Below are 25,085 nucleotides of genomic sequence, written 5' to 3'. Positions count from 1 at the left end.
CCTGCCGGAGTTTCCGTTAAGTTATCTAGATAATAATAAATCTGAAGTTCAGATAATGGTGGAGCCAATCAAGCCATTGCTAATTCCTCGATACTTTTCTTCAATGTAATTTGCAAATACTTTCGCCTTTATCGATTTTGTTAAAACTTTTATTGATGAGAATTGTTTGTTTACGATACATTTTGTTATTACACGTTGATGAAATGAATTGAGATCAATATCGACGATAAAAAGGAAACGAACTACGCGAATGTCTCATCTCAAATTTCATTCTTCATTTGATACAAACAGAAAATTGATTTTTTTTTTTTTTTTTTAATAGCATTCGAATTTTTATTGTTTCGAAAATGTTTCCAAATACGGGAACAATTACATTTACATTATTTCGGCAATGAAGATTTCTGTAATTTCAAACGATGATAATGTAGTTTGAGGTGAAAAATTTACTTTATCATTTTAAATTATTAAGAATTATTCATTCTCTAGAAATTTTTCTATATTAGACAGACAGGTGCTTGATAAAGAAACCGGATGTAGCTCAGAGTCATATGTCGTAGCAGAAATATAAGAATTACAAGGAGAAATAAGGTGAATTTTCCCAAGTTTCATTTGACTTAACTGTGGATTTGATGTTAAACCAGTACTCACTGTTTGATGTTGATTAAATATAGTCTATATAAAGATATTGATATTTAAATATTAAATATATTTTGAAGAGAAAAAATAGTAAGAAAATAGCATTGAAAATTCAATTGAAATAAAAATATTTTATATTTACCGTGACCATTAATTTATCTTGGAATGTTCTATGACAATGTGAATCATCTGATTTATATGGAAATTTTAAAGCTAAATTAACCTGTTGTATTTGTTCATATTTTTTCTTTATCCTATATGATTTATTTGTTGTTCTATATATGTAATCTAATTCATCAAATGCATCTAATGCCAAAATAAGCTTAGAATCATGGATTCTTGCATATTCATCTTTCTCTTCTATTTCTTCCTTTCGTTCTATAGATTTTATTATCCTCGCCTGTCTTTCTTTTATTATTTCACCCCACAAAGAATAACGTTGATTCATCAAAAAAAGTGCTTGACCATCCATACCATGAGGAGTAATACCGACCTGTTCAAAGTATTTAGCAACCTCTATCCATACTTGACCTAATTTCAGTGTAAAATATAATTCTATGGTAGATATTGTAATCTGAAAAAATATGTGATGCAAATCATATCAAATATTAGGTACAGGGTAAGATTTAATGGATATTTTTGCATAACTTACTCTATCTTCAATTGAAAGATTAGCATATAATATTTTGTAATGTTCTTTGGCCATTTTATACTTTTCATTATCTCTTTCAATTATTTTGAAAATACTATATATTTTTGATCTAACTGAACCAATCATGTCAATTAATGCTGGACTACTATCTCTAGCTAGTTTTTTGCAATAAGTATCAAACCATTGCCTTTTACCCATTTCAGACAATTCCATATCTAATGAATAGTAGCAATGTAGTCAAGTTTTTATAAAAATGTCATTAGCTAAAATTATATTATTTGCCTTTGACAGTGCCATCCATATTTCTCTTAGCTTTAATCAGTATTTCTTCTTCTCTCCATATTTTTGCTAACAAAGACATTAATCCTATTTTTTTATCAATACCTCTCCAAGTACATAAGAATGGTCCACAAAAAATATTATCGCACATATCGGTAAAAAGAGCGAGAAATAAACAACGAGAGCAATATGGAATAATTTCAATAATATCAAGGATAATATATACTCCACCATATCGAATAAATTTTTCAAGTATTTCAGGACACCATATTATACATTCCCAAATATATGAACCTATTGCTAGTAGAAGACTAATACAATTTTTTATATGATAATAATTATATATTCTAATTTTGTTGTTATACAAGTATATTACCGTTGTTCCAATTGAAATTCATTATCTTTTTGATATATGCAACGAAATAGTAATTCCATAATAGATATAATACTGTGCTCCCCATATATTTGTTGAAAAAATTTTTGTTTTTTCATGAGTCTTTCAATTGATGTTAATGCCAATATTAACACACGTTGTTCCATTGCTTTAAGTTTATCAAATTTCAAAATATACTTAATAACTTCTATAATGTATAACATAAAGAATTATTATTTAATGTAGAATTAAAAAGTAATAAAATTTTGCAATAAGTATAAATAGACAAAAAACTGACTAATTAACAATAATATAATTCCACACTCTCGTAAGTATTCTAGTAAATATTTATTGTCACTCAGAATAATTAGGCAAATTGTTTTTACACAAGTCATTATTATTTTTATATCAAATTTCGTATTTAAACACCATTCTAGCATTGTATATAATCTATAAAATATTTACATTTACTTTATACCATAAAAATAAAAAAGATTTATATTTATTTGTACTTTGACTACCTAATACCACCATGATATTCCACAAATTGTTGAGGCATTTTTGGTGCTAATATAGACAAAGCATTTATAGCATACATCCATAAATCCCAAAATTGAGATGCATTCCAAGTGACTTTTGTTTCTTCAATATTTGGATTAACAATTTGAAGTATAGTTTGCATCAGTTTCCATTTTATCATTAACTATTATAAGTATCATGACATTAAAATGTTTTTTAGAACTTTTTATATGTAATATATAGATTAAAAAAAAGTAATTACAAAAATACAAGCATCAACTTCTGCTAAATGTGTAACAATTAATAATAAAATTTTTTCAAAGTGTAAATTATCAATAGTTCTGCCAAATTTTATTATTTCTGCAAATATTCTAACAGATCCAGATTCAATTCCAACTAAATATTTAATAACAGTATCAGCTATACCACCACTGACAAGGTTCCAAGAGGGTAAAGTAATTGAAATTGAGAGAATAATCATGGCAATTTCATTTCTAATCTTTGTATTAAATTTTCTGTATTGGCTGTAATATATCTGCCGCTTAAAAGCATAACATAGGCCCCTGTGTAATATAAATTAGTTTTTTAAATATAAATTTTAATAATAAATTAAATAAATTACCATAAGACACAATGGGTTGATGTCAAATTTTCTTTGAAATTAGTTGGCATATTATTAGGAAAAATAATAGATTTCATCAAGCTCCACAGAGTGTTCATTATCAAAAGAGTTGTTTCATCACTATATTCAATCCCATTTAACATTAAGTCAGGTGGCCGAGTACAATGTAATTGAATTGCATAAGGAAGATCCATTCTTATAAGTATAACATTAAGTACATTAGCTTCCAACATTCTGTGACCTTCATTTAATGTTATACAGATGTTAACATAATAAAAAGTATAGTTCCTTAAATATTTATTTTTCTAATTAGAATATTGATTTCTCAGTACATACAACATTTATAAGAGATGGATGAAAGTAAAAAAACTAGCTCTAAAGTTTTTGGATATGTTTTTGTAGTAGAAGCTTGTAGTAATTCAACCACAATTAGTGGCAACTTTGACTTTTCCATGGCTTTACGATAATGTTTAAGTTGTATTGCAGAGATATCTTCTTTTTGTGTTTTTAATAACAAAGAATGAAGTGCCTTATGAATTTTTAATGCTTGCTCTTTTGTTGGTAAAATTACAAGAAGATGTCCCAACAATGTAAAATATTGTTCGATTACATCTTCATGAATTAAACTTTCAGACGACTTCTCTAATAAGAGTGGTATATTACAAAGCTCTAACATTCTATCAAGATGTAATTCATATTCTTTAACTCTATTAACATTTTCAGCCAAAAATTTTAATACTTTTATTACTAATGATAAATCTTTAACTTTCTATGAATTTATAAGGAAATTTCTTTTACATATATAGGTAATAAAACAGATATGTATAGTATATACCAAAATTATGTTCATTAAAGGATACATAACCATTGTCTCCTACTTCACTAAGGTAATCATATAAAAGTTTACATATGCGAATTACACTATTGCTTGTTATAGGATCCGATATGAGTTCATCTAATTTTTGTAAAATGCAATTAGTATCCAATTTCAATCGTTCATCAAATTCAAATATTTCTTTTGGCAATTTGTCAGTTCTAGGACAAAGGTGGGTAACATATTTTGGACAATTAAATTCTTTCCAAACATCCTCAACTTTCAATTTATTAAGATACTGTACTTCAGTTTTATTTTGCTCCATACGTCGCTATTTTTTTTTTATACAATATATCAATACAAAGGTATTTGTACATACATGTAATAAATTTCATATCATTTTAAACAATATATAGATTATATTCAAATAAAATGTAAGTTGACAATAAAATTCTTACCTCTTTTTAACTACAAATACAGCATAAGTTTTCATCAAAAAGATCAAATACCACGGTATTACTTTGGATTTTTCAAGAAAGGAGCAAATAAAACATAAAATTGAATGTTCGAACTAATGGCGCCCTCTGATGCGATATTTTTAAAACAACACCTAGATGGCGCTTTCATCAAATATACCGCCGACTTGTGTATTTTAATTCAGTTCGAATATCGAAAAATACGTGATCTATCACATTTGATCTCATACGTGTTTACTGCAAACATTATAGTTTATCGAAAAGGAAAGCATGTAATGGCAACAGATATATTCAAAGCTCATTATCCTTGCAATGATCACCTTTAAAAATTCGTATCTAGATAATCATGTACGAACAAAGTTTAAATGTGTACGTGTATCGTGCACGTGCAAGAGAGAGTTTGCAACAGTCGCCGCTGTCGTCGACAATAGTAAGGTGTGTGCTTGTGCCTTTTACTCAAATCTTTCGTCGTTTCCAACAAATTTTACATTCAACGTTTAAAAAAATGTTCACTACCCACAGTGAAGCTACACAGGTTAGTAACTACGGGGTTGACGAACTTTCTAGCTGTACTTACACTTTTACGAAATTAGAAAGTTTACATGCTTGTTGCAATTATACACTCGTAATACCACGTATTTCACATTTTATAAAAATAACAATTAATTGCAATAGTTTGACGTTAAAAATTCCACAAGCTTCCCGTCGTATGGAATTTAGAGTAATTAAAAAAACTCAGGTATTTAAGACATCAATTTGCAATTGATAATTAACACTTGCTAATTTACCATCACACTGAACCCAATTCTCGCTTTCGATTTCGATCCGGCAGAAGAGCAATTTAACAAAAGAAAAAAACTTCTACGTTTGCAGCGATTGCGGGGATGAATTGACAGTTTCGAGAGAAGGAAGGAAGAAATTGCAGAAGAAAAGAGCGCGTTAAACGCGGATCATTGGCCGGTGCGGAGATGTTGGTCGTTTGATCGTCGCTCGAAGTCAATGTCGAGATACACGGTCGCAGGTAGTCGCCCTCTACTACGCTCGTACGTAAGATCGGTCTGTGCGTGTATGGTGGTTGGTAGTAGTCGCGACGCTGCCGAGAGCAGCTGAAGTGCGTGCACGTCGTTCTTCGTGATCTGGTCGTACGCGGTGTGTGATTCGTTTCGTGTCGAAATTTTTGGCGATCACGGCGAGAAAGTGCCAGGGAGGGATTAAGAATCAAAGAAGTTGGGTGTGACTCGCGATGTGACAAAACTGCGCCGATCTTGGCGGGACGGTGAGTGACCTTTTCGAATGGCATGCACGTCGTCGCTTCATTTTTCTACCCGTATATGAAATACCGAGCGTGGAGTACTCGGCTGCCGGTGTTTCTTCTGGCCCGGTGCTTTCTCACGGGAAAAATGTCTTATTAATTAGTACGACAGCGAGGCGTGTAACGAGCCTCGACTACAATTACACTTTCTGCCTTCGCCTCGAACCCTTCTCACCGTCTTCCGACCGTCGAACAACCACGTTTTCTTTTCCTTTTTGTTCTTGTCACACGACGCAGTGCCTTCTTTTGAACCTTGTACAGGTTGAATTCAAGGTTCTCTAGTGAGAATGCGATTCACGTCGCTTCTGTCTCTAACGTTTGTCCTTAGATAGAGCGAAAGAATTAAAGGGAAAGAAACAGAGAAAGAGACAATGGAAAAGGCGCGAGTGCCTCCTTTCTGTGCGTACGTGTCTAACAGGAAAATTCTAGAGATTTGCGTATATAATTAGCCCGTCGTGCCTTTTATTTTCTTCAAACGCTTCTTCGTATTTTCTCTACGTCTATTCCACGCGCAATAATGTACGGAAGGGTATAATCGATTCAACCTGCGGCACATTGGCGTCTGGATGGACTTTCACGGTGTTTTGACGTACGCAGATACGCACAGACATGCGGCTCGAAGACTCGCATACGTGAACGATTTGCAAGTGATACGCGATGGAGAGAGGTCTTCGATAAGAGGTGGAAGTTGTAAGGTGAGTAGAGAGGAAGACCCAGGGGTGAACGAGAAGCCAAGAAAGAAGCCGCCGTTTGAAAAATTTAGATACGCCGTTGCTCTGGAGGGTTAGCAGTCTCGTTTCCCCGAGCCGGCGAATCAATATTTGGAGGGTAAGCGTCCCGACTGTCGGCGTCGAAGCTGCAGAACGTGAGTCACTCACCCCTGATTGCGAGGGAAAAGGAGAGAAGGATGACTCTTCTCTTTTCTCTTTCACCCTCTCTTCTTGTATCGCGGCTCGAGTAGGCTCGACTTGCCTCGACTCGACTCGACTCGACTCTATGCGCCGTTGTATGCAGGAAGACTGCAACATTTGGGCAAAAGTTGCTCTTTTCACATTTGCGCGTATCACCGCAATAGGGAACAAATACCGATTGACTCTTTTACATGATCACGCTGCAGATACATTTATACAATACTAAGATTTGGAAATACTAAGATGTGGAAATACTAAGATTTCAGTAAGATGTTTTGTATATTTTTATCTGTTACGTGCATTTCATTAAATGCCTCATTAATGCAAACGTTTGCGATCAGACAAATTTATTGGGTATGGTGCTACGGCATGTAGAGGGAAACAGTGGATAAACAAGTATATACCGTTACGCGATACTAATTAAAATTCCTTAAAGTATCGCTTTTCAAGTGTAGAACGAAGAGAAATTGCTAGGGTCGTAAAAATTTGAACGAAACGCGGTTCAAGGTACGCGGTCGTTGGTCGCCGACAGAATTAAGAAATAAACGGGTATCGAAGTTGTCGTCGCGGTTTAATTAAGATATTTTACGAATTTTCGGATTCCCCGCACAGTCGTAAGAACGGAACATTAATTTACGACCTTTAAAGACGGCCGTGCACGCATACAAGCGTGAAACGCATGCACCTAACTAAACCCGTTTGAGGGAGACCACGGTGGGAACAGGTTCCATAAAATTGAGCGTTCTTCCGTAGGACTTTTATCTCTGGCTAACTATCTTTGCGCCGTACTATGCTTTTATCAATATAGAATACCAGCCGATCCCTTCTTCCAATTTCTCAGAAACGCGTTCTCTGACAATGAGCGAAAACTAACGTCGTCAGCTGTCGTTGCCCCGCAATTCCAGAATCGCGTGACTTTTGGAAACGTCGGTCGCGTGCAAGAATTTTTCTTCCCAACAATGGGAGAGAACAATGTTAGGTACAACAGATATTCGCAAGTTGAAATAAAGTTGGCTGTTGTATTTGTAATCGAGCGAAAGCCGTAACGTACACACGACAAGAATGATTGTATAAATAAGTCAAAAACGAAAAGTGGTATTTCGGCTTCTTTTTTTTTTTTTTTTTTTATGAATAAATAGAAAGACGCAGAGCCGGCATGACTAGGAAGATGGTATTTGTTCGTTAACGCGAGTCAAGTCCACGATTTGTTCATTTATTGAGTAACGAGACGAATTGCTTTTCTAGGATTCGCGTAGATCGATCGTGGTTACTCTTTCTAATTCATTAAATCGGATTAAGGATCGTTTCTCTATGTGAAATCTTTCGCCGTCATCGTTCGCGATCAATTGTCAGGATTCGAGGAAGAGATATGTGCTGGAGAGATCAATGAGCCAGACTATACTACGTTCGACGACACTAGCCGGTCTACGCCTCGTCCTTTTCCGATTTTGCCGCGCACCGTTACGCGAATATGCTTTCGCGTGTACGTCTAACGGTTGTTATTGTAACCGCCTTGGAACACTTTGCTCGTCATTTCTAGAAAAATTTGTCAATTATCCTACTGCAGAGTGTAAAATTCAACTAGATAAATTCCGAGCGCCAAGGATGTCGTCAAGAATTTGACCTTTCATTCGACTCGACTTTTGTTCATGCGCGTCTAGCGCGAATATCTTTTTTATTATCTTTATACAAAAATCAAAACTCCAATTCGACGATTTGGGAAATGATCTTTGATTAATTGTTCGGAAATTGTTTGCCTTCCGCGTTCCTGTCAAAACGTTTGAATCGAAGCAAAGTGGCTGGTATCATTGCCAATTAAAAGCTAACCGAGGAACACGCCGTATTCTCAGCGGTGATCTTGTACTTGGTTGACTCTGCAACCTTGAACGGAACCGTGTACACCGGTTATTGTAATAGGTATGCGAAGTTTCTCGCGCGTTCGTTCGTTCGTTCGTTCGCGCGGCCCGATGAACGAAGGCGAGTAGAAAACGAAAAGCATCTCAGAGATGCTGGCCCGATCCCCTTCCCAGAAAGCTAATTCCTCCCTAATTTTGGCCAACCTTCGCCAGCCATCCCAAGCAGCGAAAAAAAGAAAGATGACTGGCAAAAAGAAATGTCGAAAGAAGAGCGAATCGAAGCCCTCTTGAATGTTTCAAAATTCGTCCGATTGTCACAACAGTTTTGGAATCTCCGGAAAGAAAACGAACGAAACACCACGTCGAATAACTATGGAATATAGTTTTCGTCTGTCTCGTCTGTTGCGTCTTGTTGCGTAATTATTTCACAGTTAGGGTCAATTTACATCGGTTCTCTGTAGAATTTCCGAGTACAGATCAATGGCATTGAGAGGATTTGTAAAGTCAATGCCAGCTGATGAACGCTGTGGGGCTGTCACATTAAAACATCATTACGCGAGATTTGATAAACGACTGCGAAACAGCAAGTCGTAAGATCGATGTAATCGATCGACCGGGTAAATCCTGCTGCCTTTGAACATTTCGATTGGCCCTTTCACACCTCCGAATTGGTCTGTCGTTCGCGTGAAAGAGCACGTAACCCGTATAATCGGGCAAAAAAACGCGTGCCGAACGAGAAACAGTGAATCTCTGGAAAGGGCGATAAACGCGGTTCATGTCTTCATTGAGAAGAAACGAAAACCGACTGGTGATTGACGATTCGTCAAGCGAGAAGACGATTCGGTGTTCAAGTGTTGAGGTTAGTTTGAGGGCCAGTGGCAGAGGACGAGTCACTTACCGAGGGCCTCGCTACGTTTTCCGAGAAGCCGTTCGATCAATTTTGAAAAAGGTGCCCGTCATTAGGCGGTAAAATGCGGACGTGGCTTTCGAGAGGATAATTGGTAGGTTCGAATTCCAGGGCTGATCGTCGTGCCACATCTCTCGTGTAATTAATAGCCATTTCACAGAAAACGAAGACGATTCTCTGGTACTTTCCTGCGAGGCTAAAACGCTCCACGGAAATATGCACGGTTCAGCAAGGTGTGTACTCACCTTGCCAGCGGTGAACAGTGTTCGGAAATAGAACTCGCTAGTGAAGATCTTAGCGTGAAGATTTTAGTAGGTGGTTTCAAGATTTCCTCGCTGATCGTTCTCGGAAAAGCGGCAGTTTTATACATTTTGCGCGAGCACGTTCGTTCGTAAATATATATGCAAATAGGCGACAAACAGATTTTATGGGGACGATAGCGAGGACGAGGTTCAATGCGAAGTTTCATGGACAATTAATTCCTACGTAGCCGAGAAAGTACACGGGAGTACGGGTGTAAGAATCTTCAGGCGAATAGATGTTATCGTTATCGCGCATTTTCCACTGGACGGTTAACCGGAATTTAAGAGTCGGCAACGTGTGAGCGTGAACGAGCTTGGAATATAAAACCGCGCGCAACAGTGTTCACGAAGCGCTGGATGCGATTTCGTCGTGCAAGAACGACGCACCGAAATTGAAGCTCGTGGCGCGGGATTGATCAATTTTCGAATCTCGATCGCTTCGGAGTAAATGGAATCCAAGATTGGACGCAAAAAATGATTGTTCCAGGACCAAGGTGAACGTTTAACTTGAGAACACGAGAAAGAGAGGGGGAGAGAGAGAGAGAGAGAAAGCGGTAGTTGGCACGTAGGTGTTATACCCATTGATTCGTATCTACTTCACTCAAGCAATTACATGAACAACAGCGGACGAAGATAGACGCAGGCTCGAGGTTATTAGAGAGTACCAACCAATGTCTGCATGTTTCTATCTCTTAATCGTTTTATCTCTGAATCGTTTCATCCTACGCGTCGCTCGTCCCAACTCATCTCCAAGAGCGACGTCTCGAAGTTAGTAGAGCGTCTGGATGATTCGCGAGTTTTTCCTCTCGCGCAGCGGGACGGCCTACAATTTCGTTTTCCACGGGGAAAACGATCTTCTTGCGACACGTTGATACCGGTCTTTTTTACCGATGAGTTTCTGCGCGATGCAATCGCAGCCTCCGTGCGAGAAAAAGGCGTAATGGCGAACGCATGGGTAGAACGTTGGTTATTGGGGATGGAGGTTGGTTTCTCTGGCGATTCTCTCGAGTACTCCGAGAAGAAGGAGGTTGATATTATCGAGGCGAAGGAAAGGTCACGCGTCGCGCCGAAGAGAAACGAAGAAGCGGCCCTCCGCCTATAAGCATCGCGTCCCTGGTCATCTCCTCCATTCGCTCGCTCGTTCCTTCCTTCGTTCATTTTGTTTTTTTCTCTTGTGCTCGCCGGGTCGTTTTGTTCCGAAGGCGAGTCGGCTGGTCCGTGCTCGTTGTCTACCTGCTCGTAGCTGGTTGTGCAAGCGGTGGTTCGATTGGTTCGTGCCGATGCACCATCCGTTTGGATTGGTCAAACCGGATCGGCTAGCCTCCGGGAGGAAGGAGGATTGCGAGCCGATGCCACTGGAGACCTATCGTGCTCTTGCTACGGTCAACTAGTCCCGTGATCTTGAGGACCGGCGATTCTCTAACGCAATAAGACTATAAGGAACACAGAAGGAGAAGACGCTCGTTGCAGTCGTCCTTTGCGCCACGTATTACCTTGGGCCTTATTAAACGCGTGGAAACGCGTTGAAACGACTTGCCCGTTGCGATGCTACTACGAGTAGGCTGGACCATTTATGTCTGTACTAACAATAAGCTCTTCCCTTCGGACAACATACCGTTCCGAGTCGTTTGAGACTGTTGCGAGTCCGCTCAGCTGGACTAATTGAGTTTTTTTGGAAAAAAGAGCTTTAAAGAACAAAACTGAGTAAATTAAAAAATTTTAGTTCTAATTTTTTTTTTTCAATAAGACAGTAAAGAAAAATTTCACAATTCAGTTATTTAACTATGCCTATCTTTATGTAGAAAGCTCCTTAATTGATCATTTGAAAGCCACTCGCAACGGTCGAGTATATTTGGGATGATTGATATTTTAAAACACTCGCTATTTAAAGTGGCGAAACTTTAGAAACCAGCTGGATGTCAGTGTACCGTAATCTCTAATGAAGTTGTCTCCTAGCCTTTCGAAAGTTTAGATGATAGATTTCAACTTTCTGCGTGGCATTTGACTGTGACTGTCCATTGAATGTCCGGTTGGCTTGATTTGTTCCTCAGGAACTGCAGGACAATAATTTCACTCGACCGTTATGCAGCGTTATGTAGCGGTTTTTCTTCTTTATTGTTTGTAAGAATGCCTTGTTGCAATTTTTTTTCTTTTATTTCCGTGACCGACATACTTTCTCTAACGCACGACGCGTCGTCCTGAATATTTTTACATCGGTATTTCGATCCTTTTATCTCTCGATTTGTCCGCGCGCAACGACGAAGAGAATGTCGGAGAACATGCTAAATCTATTTTTATCGATCCTCTGTATTTCGCGTTACTTTTAATACGACTACTCTTACCTTACTTTCGACACGATAATTTTCAAACAGAGAAAGAGAGGTCGCAACGCGACGAATATTATTCGCACCGAGTGGTACGAGAATATTCTATCTCTTCATCTCAGAGAATGGTGCATACGGTGTTGAAAGACAAGAAATAGACGAGCAGGAATTACGAAGGGCGAGAGTTTCTTTTTCCGTTGTCTTTTTCGCAAGTGAAACGGGTATTTGAACTGCATCCTCTCAGATTATACGTTTCGAAGTCCTCCTCGAAGACGTGGTTAGGTAGTTTTTCTTTTTTTTTTTTTTTGAATAATATAACATGCGATACGACGATCGGTGCTCACAGCAAAATTATACAGCGAATGAAAAATTATGAAATCTGGCGTCTGCTCAAGATGAATGATAAACAATGAACAAACGTTAGTATCGCTATGTGAAAGAGAATTCGGAGAAGAAAATGGAAGAAAAAACAGCAATCTATTTCATAGAGCACTCTTAATATTTTAAGAGTCTTAATTTAGAATCTTAATATTCTTAAGATTGATTAGAATCTTAATTTAGAACCTTAATATTTTTAAGATATATTTTACGATTCTAAATTAGAATTTCTTCGATAATTAGAAGATCAGAATTTCACGAGGTGGCTGGCTGGTAGTTAAACAACAGGCAGGATTTGCCGTAGAAGGGAACGAACCTCTTGATATCAGGAGGGTGAAACGAACGGAAATCATCGTTCCCACGTTTTACAGCGGGTATCGCATTCTCACACTCGCGAAGGAAATTCGGTGCAAGAACGCTAAAAAAATTGCAATTATACTAAAACGATTAATAAATCCCACTTAATAAATTCTTGAGTTCAGAATTTTTTTTTTTTTCTTTTCTTTGCTAAAGTCCTCCTCTGCTAATTTTTACTCGTGACAGCTTCCTGCTCCAATCCACACATACTCCATGATATTATCTATTACGTAAGCACGATGAATTATTCAGTGGTTTCCCGAGGTTGCTCGTTCCCGATCGTTTTACCTACAACATCTACAAGTTATAGAAATTAGAAAAATTGAGCAAACGAGCCCGAAAGTGTCCCGCTCACGTTTCAGAATCGGCTCAAAGGAACTCGTTCATTCGTGTGTGTTCGAATTAATGCTGAACCTATCGATTTGCAGATGGAAGACCGTGCGAGCGCACGTTGAACCGAGCAAGCGGGGAGAGGATCGGCAACAATGGGACACTTGTCTGGGAGGGTAGAACACGAGAAGAAGGAGCGGTCGTTGTAAGAGGGTGGTTGCCATGGCGAGGTGGAAATGGATCGTCCCGTTGTTCGCGGTCTTCTGGACTCTGACCGACGCGTACCTGGCGGTGCTGTCCTCGAGCACGCCCGCCGGCAGCGTGGTTTTCGAGGCAGGTGTACCGCAGCTGGGCGGTCGTCGGAAGTACGAAGTATCGAACGAGAGGACCGCCTGGTTTGCGAGGAAGTTGCTCAAGGTGCATCCTCACACCGGCCGCGTCACGTTGGCGCGACCTTTGAGCTGCGACGGCCTTCAATATCCACGAATATTCACCTTCTACGTGGACTCGACCAGTTCTAGACTGGGCAGACCAACGATCGACTATTACAGCCTGCCACTTAGGATTCTAATCACCGGCTGCGGTGGAGAGAATCGAGATCTAGCCGCTACTAGGGGATGGATGGCGGAGACTTTAGCTTCCTACGCTATGCCCAGTACCGAGAGGTAATCAAATGTTGAAAGATACTCTGCTAGACGTGTAACGTGCGTTAATTACAAAAAAATCGGGGAAATATCGGGTAATTTAGATCGTGAAAACTAAAAATTAAAAATAGAAGTACGAGAGACTCCTCGTGGCTGATGTTCATTTAGATAACCGTTTTGTAATTAGCTCGCTGCGTTCACGAGTCACGCGAGTTTCGTTCTTGTTTCTCTATGATTAATTTGCACGTGGCGACAGAGTAGTTAACGCGCGGAGATAATAAGATTCTTGTGTCCTCTGGTAACAGGTTCACCGAGGTTTGCCTCAGAACGTCGCAATTGGTCGCGGCGCTGCGAGACTTCCTTCCGCAAACCGCTCTGAAAGAGTGCGAGACCAGGTGGGGTGGCGTAGCGGATCCTAGGTTTCTGATCGAAGGCGCGGCGGGTGACTTGGTCTCGGCAACGGAACAATGCTTGGTGGATCCGCTTTGGAAAATCTCCGTGTCGATGAATCTCCGATGCGGGATAGAGTCGCGGTTAACCGACGCGGAACATCGTCTGAAGATCGTCTTCCATCACCGTCAGCTGGACGACACGGATCTGGGCAGACGAGTCCGCAGGGAATTGAAAAATCAATCGCCGTACTTCGAGCAGTCGCTGTACGTAGCCGTGGTCGAGGAAGAGAAAGAACCGGGCACGTACGTGACGTCTGTCAGAGCCAGAGATCCTGAGGGTGGCACGGTCCGTTATTCCATGAGTTCTCTGCTGGACGCCCGGTCACAGGCGTTACTCGTTCTGGATCCGGTCACCGGGAGGGTCACTACACGCGCCAGATTGGACAGAGAGAGCGTGGACGTTCATTACTTTCGGGTACTCGCCGTGGACGATTCGTTCCCTCCGAGAACGGGCACCACCACGTTGCAAGTGAACGTCCTCGATACGAACGATCACGCGCCAACGTTCGAGTGGCCAGAGGACGAGGCTTCCATCAGAGAAGGTGTACCAGTTGGTTACACGGTTGTCACTGTCAAAGCTACCGACCAAGACGCAGGCAGAAACGCCGAAGTCGAGTATTCCATCTTATCCACGACTAGCGGCAGCGGGACTGCAAACGCCGACGACGCGCTGACTTTCAGAATAGATCCGAGGACCGGCGTTGTTACGACGCGCGCGCCGCTCGACAGAGAGAAAACCGAGGTGTACACGGTCGTGCTGAGCGTCTCCGATCAGGCGACACCCCCTTCCGCGCGAAAAACCGCGAACGCGACGCTGGTGGTCCGCGTGCTAGACGACAATGATAATTACCCACAGTTCACCGAACGTACCTATTCCGCCTGGATACCAGAGGATCTGGATTACACGGCGAATCCGGTGATAGCGCGTATACGCGCCACGGACGCGGATTCGGGGAACAACGCCGCCGTTCGGTACGCCATCATCGGCGGAAACACTCAGAATACTTTCGCCATAGACTCGATGATCGGTGACGTTGCTCTCGTCAAGCCCCTGGATTACGAGTCGACCAGAAGCTACAAAATAGTTATACGCGCTCAAGACGGTGGTTCACCGGCCAGATCCAACACCACGCAGTTATTAGTGCACGTGGGCGACGTTAATGACAACGCACCGCGATTTTACACCAGCCACTTTCAAGAGTCTGTCTCGGAGAACGTGCCTATAGGGTACTCGATGCTGAGGATACAGGCGTACGATGCTGACGAGGGCGCGAACGCTCAGATAAAATACACTATAGGGGCGCGTGACTTCTCCGGAGCTTCCACGGAGAACTTTCCCATAACCGTTAACACGGAGACCGGATGGATTTACACGACAAAACAGCTCGATCGCGAGCAATGTTCCAGGTACAGTTGCGTTTAATTCTTTACACTCGGCTGTCCCTTCTGAGAGGATAGATTAAATCTAGCTTGGACTTTCTCTTTTTTGCTGATAATTATAATGAACGTGTACATTTGGTGTTGTATGCGTGAGAAGGACAAAGGAATTTCAGAAGAAGAAAGTCCCGAGTCAATTGACACTTAATAATTCACATAAAATAGACTTCTCATTGCTTCTTCTACGAAAGTTCAATAAATGGTGGAAGATATTTTTTGAAAGATTGAACTACGTATCATTAACTCTTGCATATTAGCATACTTGTTCTAGCAATGCACGTTGATGATTGCTTTAAATTTAATATCACATGTTAGAAAGATGTAATCAACGTATTACTTCGCCGTATTTTAAATACCATTTGAATGATTATTTCCAATGCTATATCGTTTCATAACGACGCTTCGTAAATAAATCGCTGGTAGATGATACCAGAAATGTTTGTCGAGGGCAAAATGTTAAGAATCCAAATTACCGACAGTTATTCTAAATAACCATAATCTTTTATTATCAATCAACTGTTTGTTTTTTAGGTACCAATTCACCGTGATTGCCACGGACTCTGGCGATGTACCAAAATCTGCGAGCGCCACTGTGATACTCACCGTGACCGACGTGAACGACAACGATCCCCACTTTGACCCTAAGAACTACGAGGCTGTGGTCTCCGAGGACGATCCACCGGGCACTCCCGTCACCTCTGTCACGGCGACCGATGCCGACGAGGACGCCAGGATACATTACGAGATCACAGCTGGTAACACGAGAGGCCGATTCTCGATCGCGTCTCAGAACGGACGTGGTCTGATAACGGTGGCTCAACCGCTCGACTACAAGCAGGAAAAGAGATTCGTTCTCACCGTCACGGCCTCGGACAGTGGCGGTAGAACCGACACGGCTCTCGTCTACGTGAACGTCTCGGACGCCAATAATTTCGAGCCGGTGTTCGAGAACACGCCCTACGCCGTGTCGTTGTTCGAAGACGCGCCGATCGGCACAACGGTTTTGGTCGTCAGCGCGACTGATTCAGACGTTGGGAAAAATGCTCAGATCACCTACAGCTTGGGCACCGATGGCGGGGAGTCGGCATCCGAGTTCACCATAAATCCGCAAACGGGAGCCATCACGACTACTCGCACGTTGGATCGTGAACTCGTGCCCGGTTACTTTTTAACTGTTACAGCGAGAGACGGAGGCGTGCCGCCTTTGTCCGACACTATCAACGTGGAAATATCCGTGACGGACGTGAACGACAATGCTCCCGTCTTCGAAGCTCCACAGTACCAAGGTTCCGTCCCGGAGGACGTGGCAGGTGGCACTAGCGTTTTGAGAGTTTCTGCCACCGACGCGGACACGGATCTGAATGGGAGAGTGAGGTACGCGCTGGAAGACGACGGAGACGGCGCGTTTGCCGTAGACTCGACAACAGGCGTGATCAGAACAGCCAAACCATTGGACAGAGAATCGGTCGCGATGTACACTTTGAAGGCAGTCGCGATGGACAGAGGATCACCGTCCCTGTCGACGGTAGTGCCGGTGACGATTAAAATACAGGACGTGAACGACTCGCCACCGGCATTCGAGAACGACAAGATCGTCCTTTATATAGCTGAAAATTCACCGATCGGCTCGACCGTCGGCGAAATTTATGCGCACGACCCGGACGAGGGACCAAACGCGGTCGTGCAGTATTCCGTGATAGGAGGGGAAGACTCGAACAGTTTCGCCCTGAATGTCAGATCAGGCGCGGACCGAGCGGAATTGATCACGCTCGAGGAATTGGACTACGAGTCGCCGAAGAAGAAGTTCGAGTTGGTCGTGCGTGCCGCCTCGCCTCCTCTCAGATCGGACGCACTGGTTCAGATATTGGTGACCGACGTGAACGACAACGCGCCCGTGTTGAAGGACTTTCAGATCATATTCAACAATTTCAAGGACTTCTTCCCGACTGCCCCAATAGGCAAGATACCAGCCGTCGACGCGGACGTCACCGACAAATTAACGTACATCGTGCTCGCCGGCAACAACGCGAATTTAATCGACTTGAACAGAACCACCGGCGAAATCCGGCTGTCGCCGCAGCTGAACACGAACGTGCCACGTGTCGCGACGATGGAGGTGTCCGTCACGGATGGTATCAACGAGGTCAAGGCCACGATGACTCTCTCGGTGCGCTTGATCACCGATAAAATGCTCCTCAACTCAATCACCGTTAGATTAGACGACATGACGGCCGAGGCTTTCCTCAGTCCTCTGTTAGGATATTTTCTGGATGGTTTGGCAGCCATTATCCCATGCCCCAGAGAGAATATCTTTCTCTTTAGCATACAGGAGGACGCGAACGTGAACGGGAAGATCTTGAACGTGAGCTTCTCCGCGCGGAAAGTCGAGCCAGGCGTGACGGACGAGTTTTACAGCCCGCAGTTTCTTCAAGAACGCGTGTATCTGAACAGGGGTATACTGGCGAGACTGGCAACGGTTACGGTGTTGCCCTTCGACGACAACCTTTGCGTCAGAGAGCCGTGCTTGAATTTCGAGGAATGCCTGACGGTGTTGAAATTTGGGAACGCTTCTGGATTTGCGAGCAGCGACACCGTATTGTTCAGGCCTATATATCCGGTGACAACGTTCGCGTGCAGATGCGCGAAGGGTTTCACCGGTAGCAAGGAGTCCTACTTGTGCGACACGGAGGTTAATTTATGTTACTCGAATCCGTGTATGAACGGCGGCACTTGTTACAGAAGGGAAGGTGGATACGCGTGTTCCTGCGGCCCGGAATTCACCGGGAGAAACTGCGAGATCTCGTTGGATAAGGATTCGTGCGCCCCAGGAATCTGCAAGGGAGGTTCCCAGTGCGCTGTGAAGACGGCAGGCGGCTTTACCTGCGAGGGTTGCCCGGTGATATCTCTGGAGAACGTGACACCACTTTGCGAGCTTAGAGCTCGCAGTTTCGGACCGGCGACGTTTCTCACGTTCGCGTCTCTGAAGCAAAGGCACCGACTGCACGTGAAACTGAGATTCGCCACGGAAGCGGCGAATGGTCTTCTGCTCTACAACGGTCGGTACAACGAGAAACACGACTTTATAGCTTTGGAGGTAATCGACTCCGAGGTACAGTTCAGCTTCTCGCTCGGCGACGAGATCACGCGAGCCAGTGCCAGCGTACCCGGTGGGATTTCCGACGGTCAATGGCACGAGGTGGAGGTCTATTACATAAACAAAACTGTAACGATCTCACTGGACAACTGCGACGTTGCTCTAGCTTTGGAATACAGCGAGAGACTCGGGACGAAATGGTCCTGCGCGGGTAGAAGCGAGCAAGTGTTGGAAGAGCGTTGCAGCATCGTCACCGAGACGTGTCATCGTTTCTTGGATCTGACAGGGCCGCTGCAACTCGGCGGTCTACCTGCCATACCGTCTAGCTTTCGCATCAGAAACAAGGACTTCGTCGGTTGCATCACCGACCTGTACATCGATCATATTTTCGTCGATCTGAATTCGTTCGTAGCCGACAACGGTACCAACCCTGGTTGCCCGGAGAAGATCTCCTTCTGTTCATCGACACCGTGCAAGAACAACGGCAAGTGTCGAGAGATATGGTCCGGTTTCGTTTGCGAGTGCGAGGAAAACTTTGCTGGGCCTACCTGTGCCGACGAGGTTGGCAAACCGTGGAACTTCCACGGCGACGGGATGCTCAGCTTTAATCCTCTGTTAAGGCCCATTCAGCTCCCATGGTTAACGGCCCTCAGTCTGCGAACGCGATCCAAGCAGGCGTTCGTCATGAGCGTGCAAATAGGGCAGAACAGTTCCGCGTTGCTCGAGATCCGAGATGGTAAACTAATTGCCCTGTTAGACGGCACGGATATCGTGCAAACGTGGAACGACGTCGGCGACGGCGAATGGCACAGGGTGGAGATCGTCTGGCAGAGTGGCCAGGTTTCTCTCGACATCGACTATCGGAACAGACCGGTATCGTCGCCGTTACCAGCGAAATTGCAGGGTCTGTACATCGGTAGGATCCTCGTCGGTGGACCGGAACCATCGACGAACACCGAGCTACCGTACTTCGACGGCTGCCTGCAGGATATTCGTATAGGCAGCAACCAGAGCATACTGTTGAGGCCAACCGTACAGGAGAACGTCGCGACCGGCTGCAGCTCGGAGGCCGAGTGCAACGTCGACTGTCCGGAGGCATCGATCTGCGTCCCGAAGTGGCAGGCAGGCGAGTGCGTTTGCGCGACAGGTCGCGTTGGACGTGACTGCGAGCCTGTTTGCGATTTGAATCCCTGCAACAACACCGGAGCCTGCGTCGAGGACACAGCGTCTCGCAGGGGTTACAGATGCGAGTGTAACTCGCCAGAGTACTCCGGCGACTATTGCGAGATTAAAGCTGACCAACCGTGCCCGGCAACTTGGTGGGGTTCGCCCGTGTGCGGGCCTTGTCATTGCGACGAGTCCAAGGGCTACGATCCCGCGTGTAATAAGACCACGGGCGAATGCTACTGCAAGGAAAATCACTATCAACCCTCTGGTAAGAAAGAGTGCATTCCTTGCGAGTGTTACGCCACCGGAAGCTTCGGCCCTCGCTGCGACACCGAGACTGGACAGTGTCGGTGCAGAGTTGGGGTCATCGGACGATCTTGCACAGCGTGTCCTAATCCATATGCCGAGGTCACCCTTCGTGGCTGCGAGGTAGTGTACGACGGGTGTCCTAGATCCTACGCGGAGGGTCTGTGGTGGCCGAGGACCAAGTTCGGAATGATTGCCATCGAGGATTGCCCTGGCGTGGCCGAGGGAAAGACTTCTAGATCATGCGACGACAAACTGGGCGGGTGGCAGGAACCTGATCTCTTCAATTGCACTTCAGAGGCGTTCATCGAGCAAAGGCACCAGCTAGCCGCGTTAGAAACCAAGGATCTGACGTTGAACACTTACGTCGCCGTTAAAATAGCGAAGGATGTTCACAGAGCGGTGAACGTGACCAAAGAATTGTACGGTGCCGACTTGTTGATCGCTGAATCTCTTCTAGCAGCGTTGTTGCAGTACGAAGAGAGTTTGGTCGGATTGAACTTGACCCACAGTCAAGATAAAGATTACGTCTCTCATCTGGTCGGAATCGCCAGCCACATTTTGAAATCCAAATATTTGGAAAAGTGGTCGAGAATTGAGACTCTCAACGGCGACGCTCCTGACAAGATATTGGACGCGATGGCGAACTATTTAAAGACCCTGACTGCGTCTCAGCATGATATTTTTACCAATCCTTTCGAAGTAGTCGATGCTAATGTCGGTAAGTAGAATGAACGTCTTTTTTTTTAATTCAAGATGCAGATTATTTTTTGTAATACCGATTTCACTAATGGATCGTTTTCAGTATTGGGCCTGGACATAGTAACTTCTGAAAGTCTATTCGGATACGAGACGGCGGAATACTTGGAAGACCCATCAGCGTCTACGATAAGGCCAACTGAAGCGGATCAGAAAGTCGTCTTGCCCGATACCTCTGCGTTCTTGTCGTCACCTGCCCATTTCGGCCCGTCGATTACCTTCCCAAAGTATAACAATTACATGGCCGATCCAAACAGATTCGATCCCTATTCAAAGATACGAGTGCCTCTTAACGTGCTAGGCATAAAACCTTTGATACAAGGGGAGTTAAACGTTAAGAAAAGTTTGGTCAATCGGAAGGCTGTGTTGAGTTACGTGCAATATAAACAATTGGGTGCCCTACTGCCTCAAAGGTAAATAATTGTTACTTTACGCATGGCATATATATTGTTTATTTCGTTAAACGCATAGACACCCTAGTGTGACGTTAATCGAAAATTATTTTTTCAGATTTGACGATTCCGTAGCTGTTAGATGGGGCGTGGAAGTAGCGGTAGCTTCGCCAGTCGTGACAGTATCCGTTTTAGTTCCTTCCGACAACGGTTACGAGTCTCTGACTGGAATTCCCCTCCAATCCCCAGTTCAAATTAGTCTCTGGCTTAGCGAGAAGGATGAATTTAAGACTAGAACCAATCCGCAATGTGTACATTGGAGCACGATCAGAGGGTACGTTTTGGTAACATTTAATTCTTAATAGCAGTTCTTTGAATAATTTAGAATGATTTAGAAAATCTTAAATAAATAATTAAGATTCGTTTCTGCATTGCAGAGTCGGCGAATGGAGTCGAATAGGTTGTACCACAGAGATTGAGGATGATTCCTTGTCATTCGGCACTATTGTAAACTGCTCCTGTTTCCAATTGTCCACTTTCGCAATATTGACGGACGTACTCGATCCGGAGTACGTTCCAGAACCGTCCTTGCTTGAAGATGTAACAAGCTACAGCGCGTTCATGCTCGCGTTGCCTTTGCTGTTGTCTGCCTTACTCATTCTGGCCTTGATACGAGGCGGTGGTACAAATTCAAATAGCATTCACAAAAATCTGGTAATGTGCGTTTTCGTCGCCGAAGTGCTTTACTTGGTCGCGCTCAAAGCGAGAAGCCCCCTAGTCTCGAATGAGTTCCCATGTAAACTGACGGCAATTGGTTTGCACTATGCCTGGTTGAGCACATTCTCGTGGACTTTGGTAGACTCTATTCATCTCTATCGGATGCTCACCGAAATGAGAGACGTGAATCATGGACAAATGAGGTTCTACTATACGATGGGATACGGCGCTCCAGCTATCATCGTTGGACTGACTATTGGAGTCAGAGCTGATCAATACGGAAACTTTTATTTGTACGTATAGTTTCTGTGTCTTTTATTCAAATATCTTGATAAAAGAAAAATTGTTAAATGACGAGTATCTTACGTATTTCAGCTGCTGGTTGTCAATTTATGAAACTGTGATCTGGTCTTTGATTGGCCCAGTTTGTCTGGCTGTCTTGGTGAATTTCTGTATTCTCGTCATGTCAGTACGAGCGGCTTTCACGCTAAAAGAACACATTATGGGTTTTGGGAACTTAAGAACGTTGCTCTGGCTATCGGTAGCTTCGTTACCTCTTCTTGGGTCTACGTGGACTCTGACAGTTCTCAATGCCTCCGAAAATTCTCCAACACTGTCATACCTGCTTAGTATAGCAGTAGTTGTTCACGCGTCATTTAGCTTGATTGGATATTGCTTCATCAACGGCAGAGTACGAAGAAATCTGTATTTGAGTCTGTTAAGGTGTATTGGAAAAAAGACGCCTTTGTTAGAAGGAAGCATGGGGAACGGAAGCAGCAGTCAGAATGTAAATGGTCACTCAGTACGTCGTACAGTTTTATCCGATTGTGCCAAATCAAATGTGAGAGAGGTGGTTTTTCTAAGTTCAATAATATTACAGCGATCCGCGTTGGCTTATTCATCGACGTATAGTGGGGCAGAGTCCGTATGTAGGAGAGTACACGTAGGAGTCTCAACGAGTAGTACAACCTCACGAAGTACAAATAAGACTGGATCCAGTCCCTATCGTAGCGATACACATTTGAGGCATACATCAACATCCACAAGCAATTATAATAGCGACAGAGATCCCTATATGTCTTCTAGGAGTCATCGATCAACGTTACACTCTAGACAAGGTATTTGTCTGATCTGAACTTTCATGATAATTATTTGTAATAACATCAACAATTTGTAGAAGCGACAGAACCAAGGAATCAACGTAGAGATTCCGAATCGGATTCAGACGGCTCCCAAGCGGAAGGTGGAGGAAGGAGTTTAGATCTAGCGAGTTCACACAGCTCCGACGAAGAAGATGTCACGTCGAGATCGCACAGGAACATGGGCGTTTCGACGCAACAACCCGTCGCGCACAACTACTTGCCTAATATTCACACCAATCCCACCGAACACTTGAACATACTTTGCTCAAACACAGAACTATTCCCGAACATTAAACCTATTTATGCACCTAGGTGGAGTTCTCAATTACCAGAAGCATATTTATCGTCAAATGGTAAATCTCAATAAGCTCTTGAGAACTTTTGGAATATTTCAAACTAAATTGCAACAATATTTTGTTTGTAGTAATAGACGTGCGCGGAAGTCAATGGTCCGGAGGCACCATGTCCGACAACGAAATGGCCTCGAACAAAACCTCCAGTCCAAATCCGCTGCCTTACCCTGAAATGAACTCGCCTCAGAAAAGTCAACCGGATGAAAATTACTCGGAAGGGGAAGAGAAGCTTCATCATCTCGGAGAGAAATACTTGTTTCCATATACCGCCGAAGAAGATCACACTGTCTCGCCTACTCCTTACATGCTACCCATTTCATCGCGCATTCTCGCCTCCAGCATGAGCCACCATTCGCAAAATTCAAACCACGAGAATTTGAGCGGCTCGGAGCGGTATGGAAGTTTGAAGAGGGGGCAGAGTTTACACGGTTCTCAGCACGATAATCTCAGCGGCTCGGAGAGATACGGTAGCTTAAAGCGCGGCAAGATTACACCGACCGTGCTAGAAGATTCACCGGAGTATATTCTACCCATGAGCGGTAGAATATTGTCTAGTTCGCTGACTCACGATTTACAGCATAGCAATGAATTGGCTGCGCTTAGACAGCAGCAACAGCAGCAATACGAACAAACCATTACAGAGACCGAGTGAGTATGATGCATTATATTTGTAAGAGACATATTTTTTGCGTCACAATAAATCGTATTTATATAGTTTAACTAACTTTGTTTACTTTATAATTTACGCTTACCCTGGAACGTAATAATTAGCGAAGAGGTAAGCGTTCTGCAGGAATATTACACATTTCTAAGAGTATTTATTAAAAACTTTGTTAAAGACCGAATGTCATGCTGAATTCGAAACTTTAATGAACACTTTGTCATTTTTCTTTTCTTTGTGATTGTTTCAGGAAGGATACTAATGCGGAAACGTCAGTATGACGATCTCTGTTCTACAAATAAACACCGTACAAAGTAATATAACGTACTATTAACTTAAAACTCAAATGATTAAATATATATATATATAGATAGATATAGATATAGATATATATTTCTTAGAGTGTTACTACTCTAAGGTATATTTTAAGAGCGGCCATGACTGTACTTACAAAGCTAGCCATATGGATTAGTATGTATGTATGAGTGCCTGTACGTATATATGCATACGCTTGTTGGTATTTCGTTTCGTGTGATTCCAGCTTCTGTTCGGAAGCAATTCTTTCGGCTTCTTCATTGCGATAACCGTGATGAGATATCGGAAGACATATGATCTCTAGTTCATTTCATCATGTAATTAATATCACTTTCCCTAGTACCTTAATTTCTAAGCTCAGTATTGTGCAATGTGTATACATTCCAATTTCATTTCATATGTATTTAGGTTCTATTTTCTTTCCTCTTTCTTTCTTTTTTCCTTTTTTTTTTTTTTTTTTTAAGAAGTTTACAATGTTTTATATATGGAAAAAGCGTACAACTGTGCGGCGCAATTTTCATAGTTTTGTATATATTTATATGAAAAAAATGTGACAAAATACATAATTTATACATATTCCTCATTGGGTGATCGCGAG

At 42.9% G+C, this 25,085-nt stretch overlaps 2 protein-coding genes across 4 annotated transcripts; one reads left to right on the top strand and one right to left on the bottom strand.

Moving 5' to 3' along the window:
* Positions 1–471: 471 nt before the first annotated feature.
* LOC122527342 (cilia- and flagella-associated protein 69-like) lies at positions 472–4,817 on the bottom strand. Its single transcript, XM_043651428.1, has 12 exons — positions 4,354–4,817; positions 3,942–4,226; positions 3,418–3,850; positions 3,082–3,322; positions 2,722–3,022; positions 2,462–2,643; positions 2,239–2,390; positions 1,944–2,148; positions 1,571–1,878; positions 1,289–1,503; positions 779–1,210; positions 472–672 (listed from the first exon to the last, which is right to left on the bottom strand). Exons 2-12 carry the CDS (start codon positions 4,218–4,220, stop codon positions 472–474), a joined length of 2,949 nt encoding a protein of 982 aa, XP_043507363.1. The 5' UTR covers positions 4,221–4,226; positions 4,354–4,817.
* LOC122527325 (protocadherin-like wing polarity protein stan) lies at positions 4,766–25,070 on the top strand. 3 transcript variants are annotated; one of them, XM_043651398.1, is made up of 14 exons: positions 4,767–4,906; positions 5,245–5,647; positions 13,147–13,713; positions 13,998–15,551; positions 16,113–20,869; positions 20,954–21,320; positions 21,418–21,633; positions 21,737–22,309; positions 22,392–22,818; positions 22,897–23,134; positions 23,194–23,511; positions 23,583–24,159; positions 24,283–24,289; positions 24,423–25,070. In XM_043651398.1, exons 3-14 carry the CDS (start codon positions 13,271–13,273, stop codon positions 24,432–24,434), a joined length of 9,489 nt encoding a protein of 3,162 aa, XP_043507333.1. In that variant the 5' UTR covers positions 4,767–4,906; positions 5,245–5,647; positions 13,147–13,270; the 3' UTR covers positions 24,435–25,070. The 3 variants fall into 3 exon arrangements, with proteins under 3 accessions (XP_043507331.1, XP_043507333.1, XP_043507332.1); XM_043651396.1 differs by having other exon boundaries at positions 4,766–4,906; positions 24,283–25,070; XM_043651397.1 differs by lacking the exon at positions 24,283–24,289.
* The last annotated feature ends 15 nt before the right edge of the window (positions 25,071–25,085 follow it).

This window comes from Frieseomelitta varia, unplaced genomic scaffold (assembly GCF_011392965.1).
Source record: "Frieseomelitta varia isolate USP_RPSP 00005682 unplaced genomic scaffold, Fvar_1.2 scaffold_215, whole genome shotgun sequence".
In the NCBI taxonomy this organism is placed as follows: Eukaryota; Metazoa; Arthropoda; class Insecta; order Hymenoptera; family Apidae; genus Frieseomelitta; species Frieseomelitta varia.
This window is presented reverse-complemented; position numbering and strand designations above follow the sequence as displayed.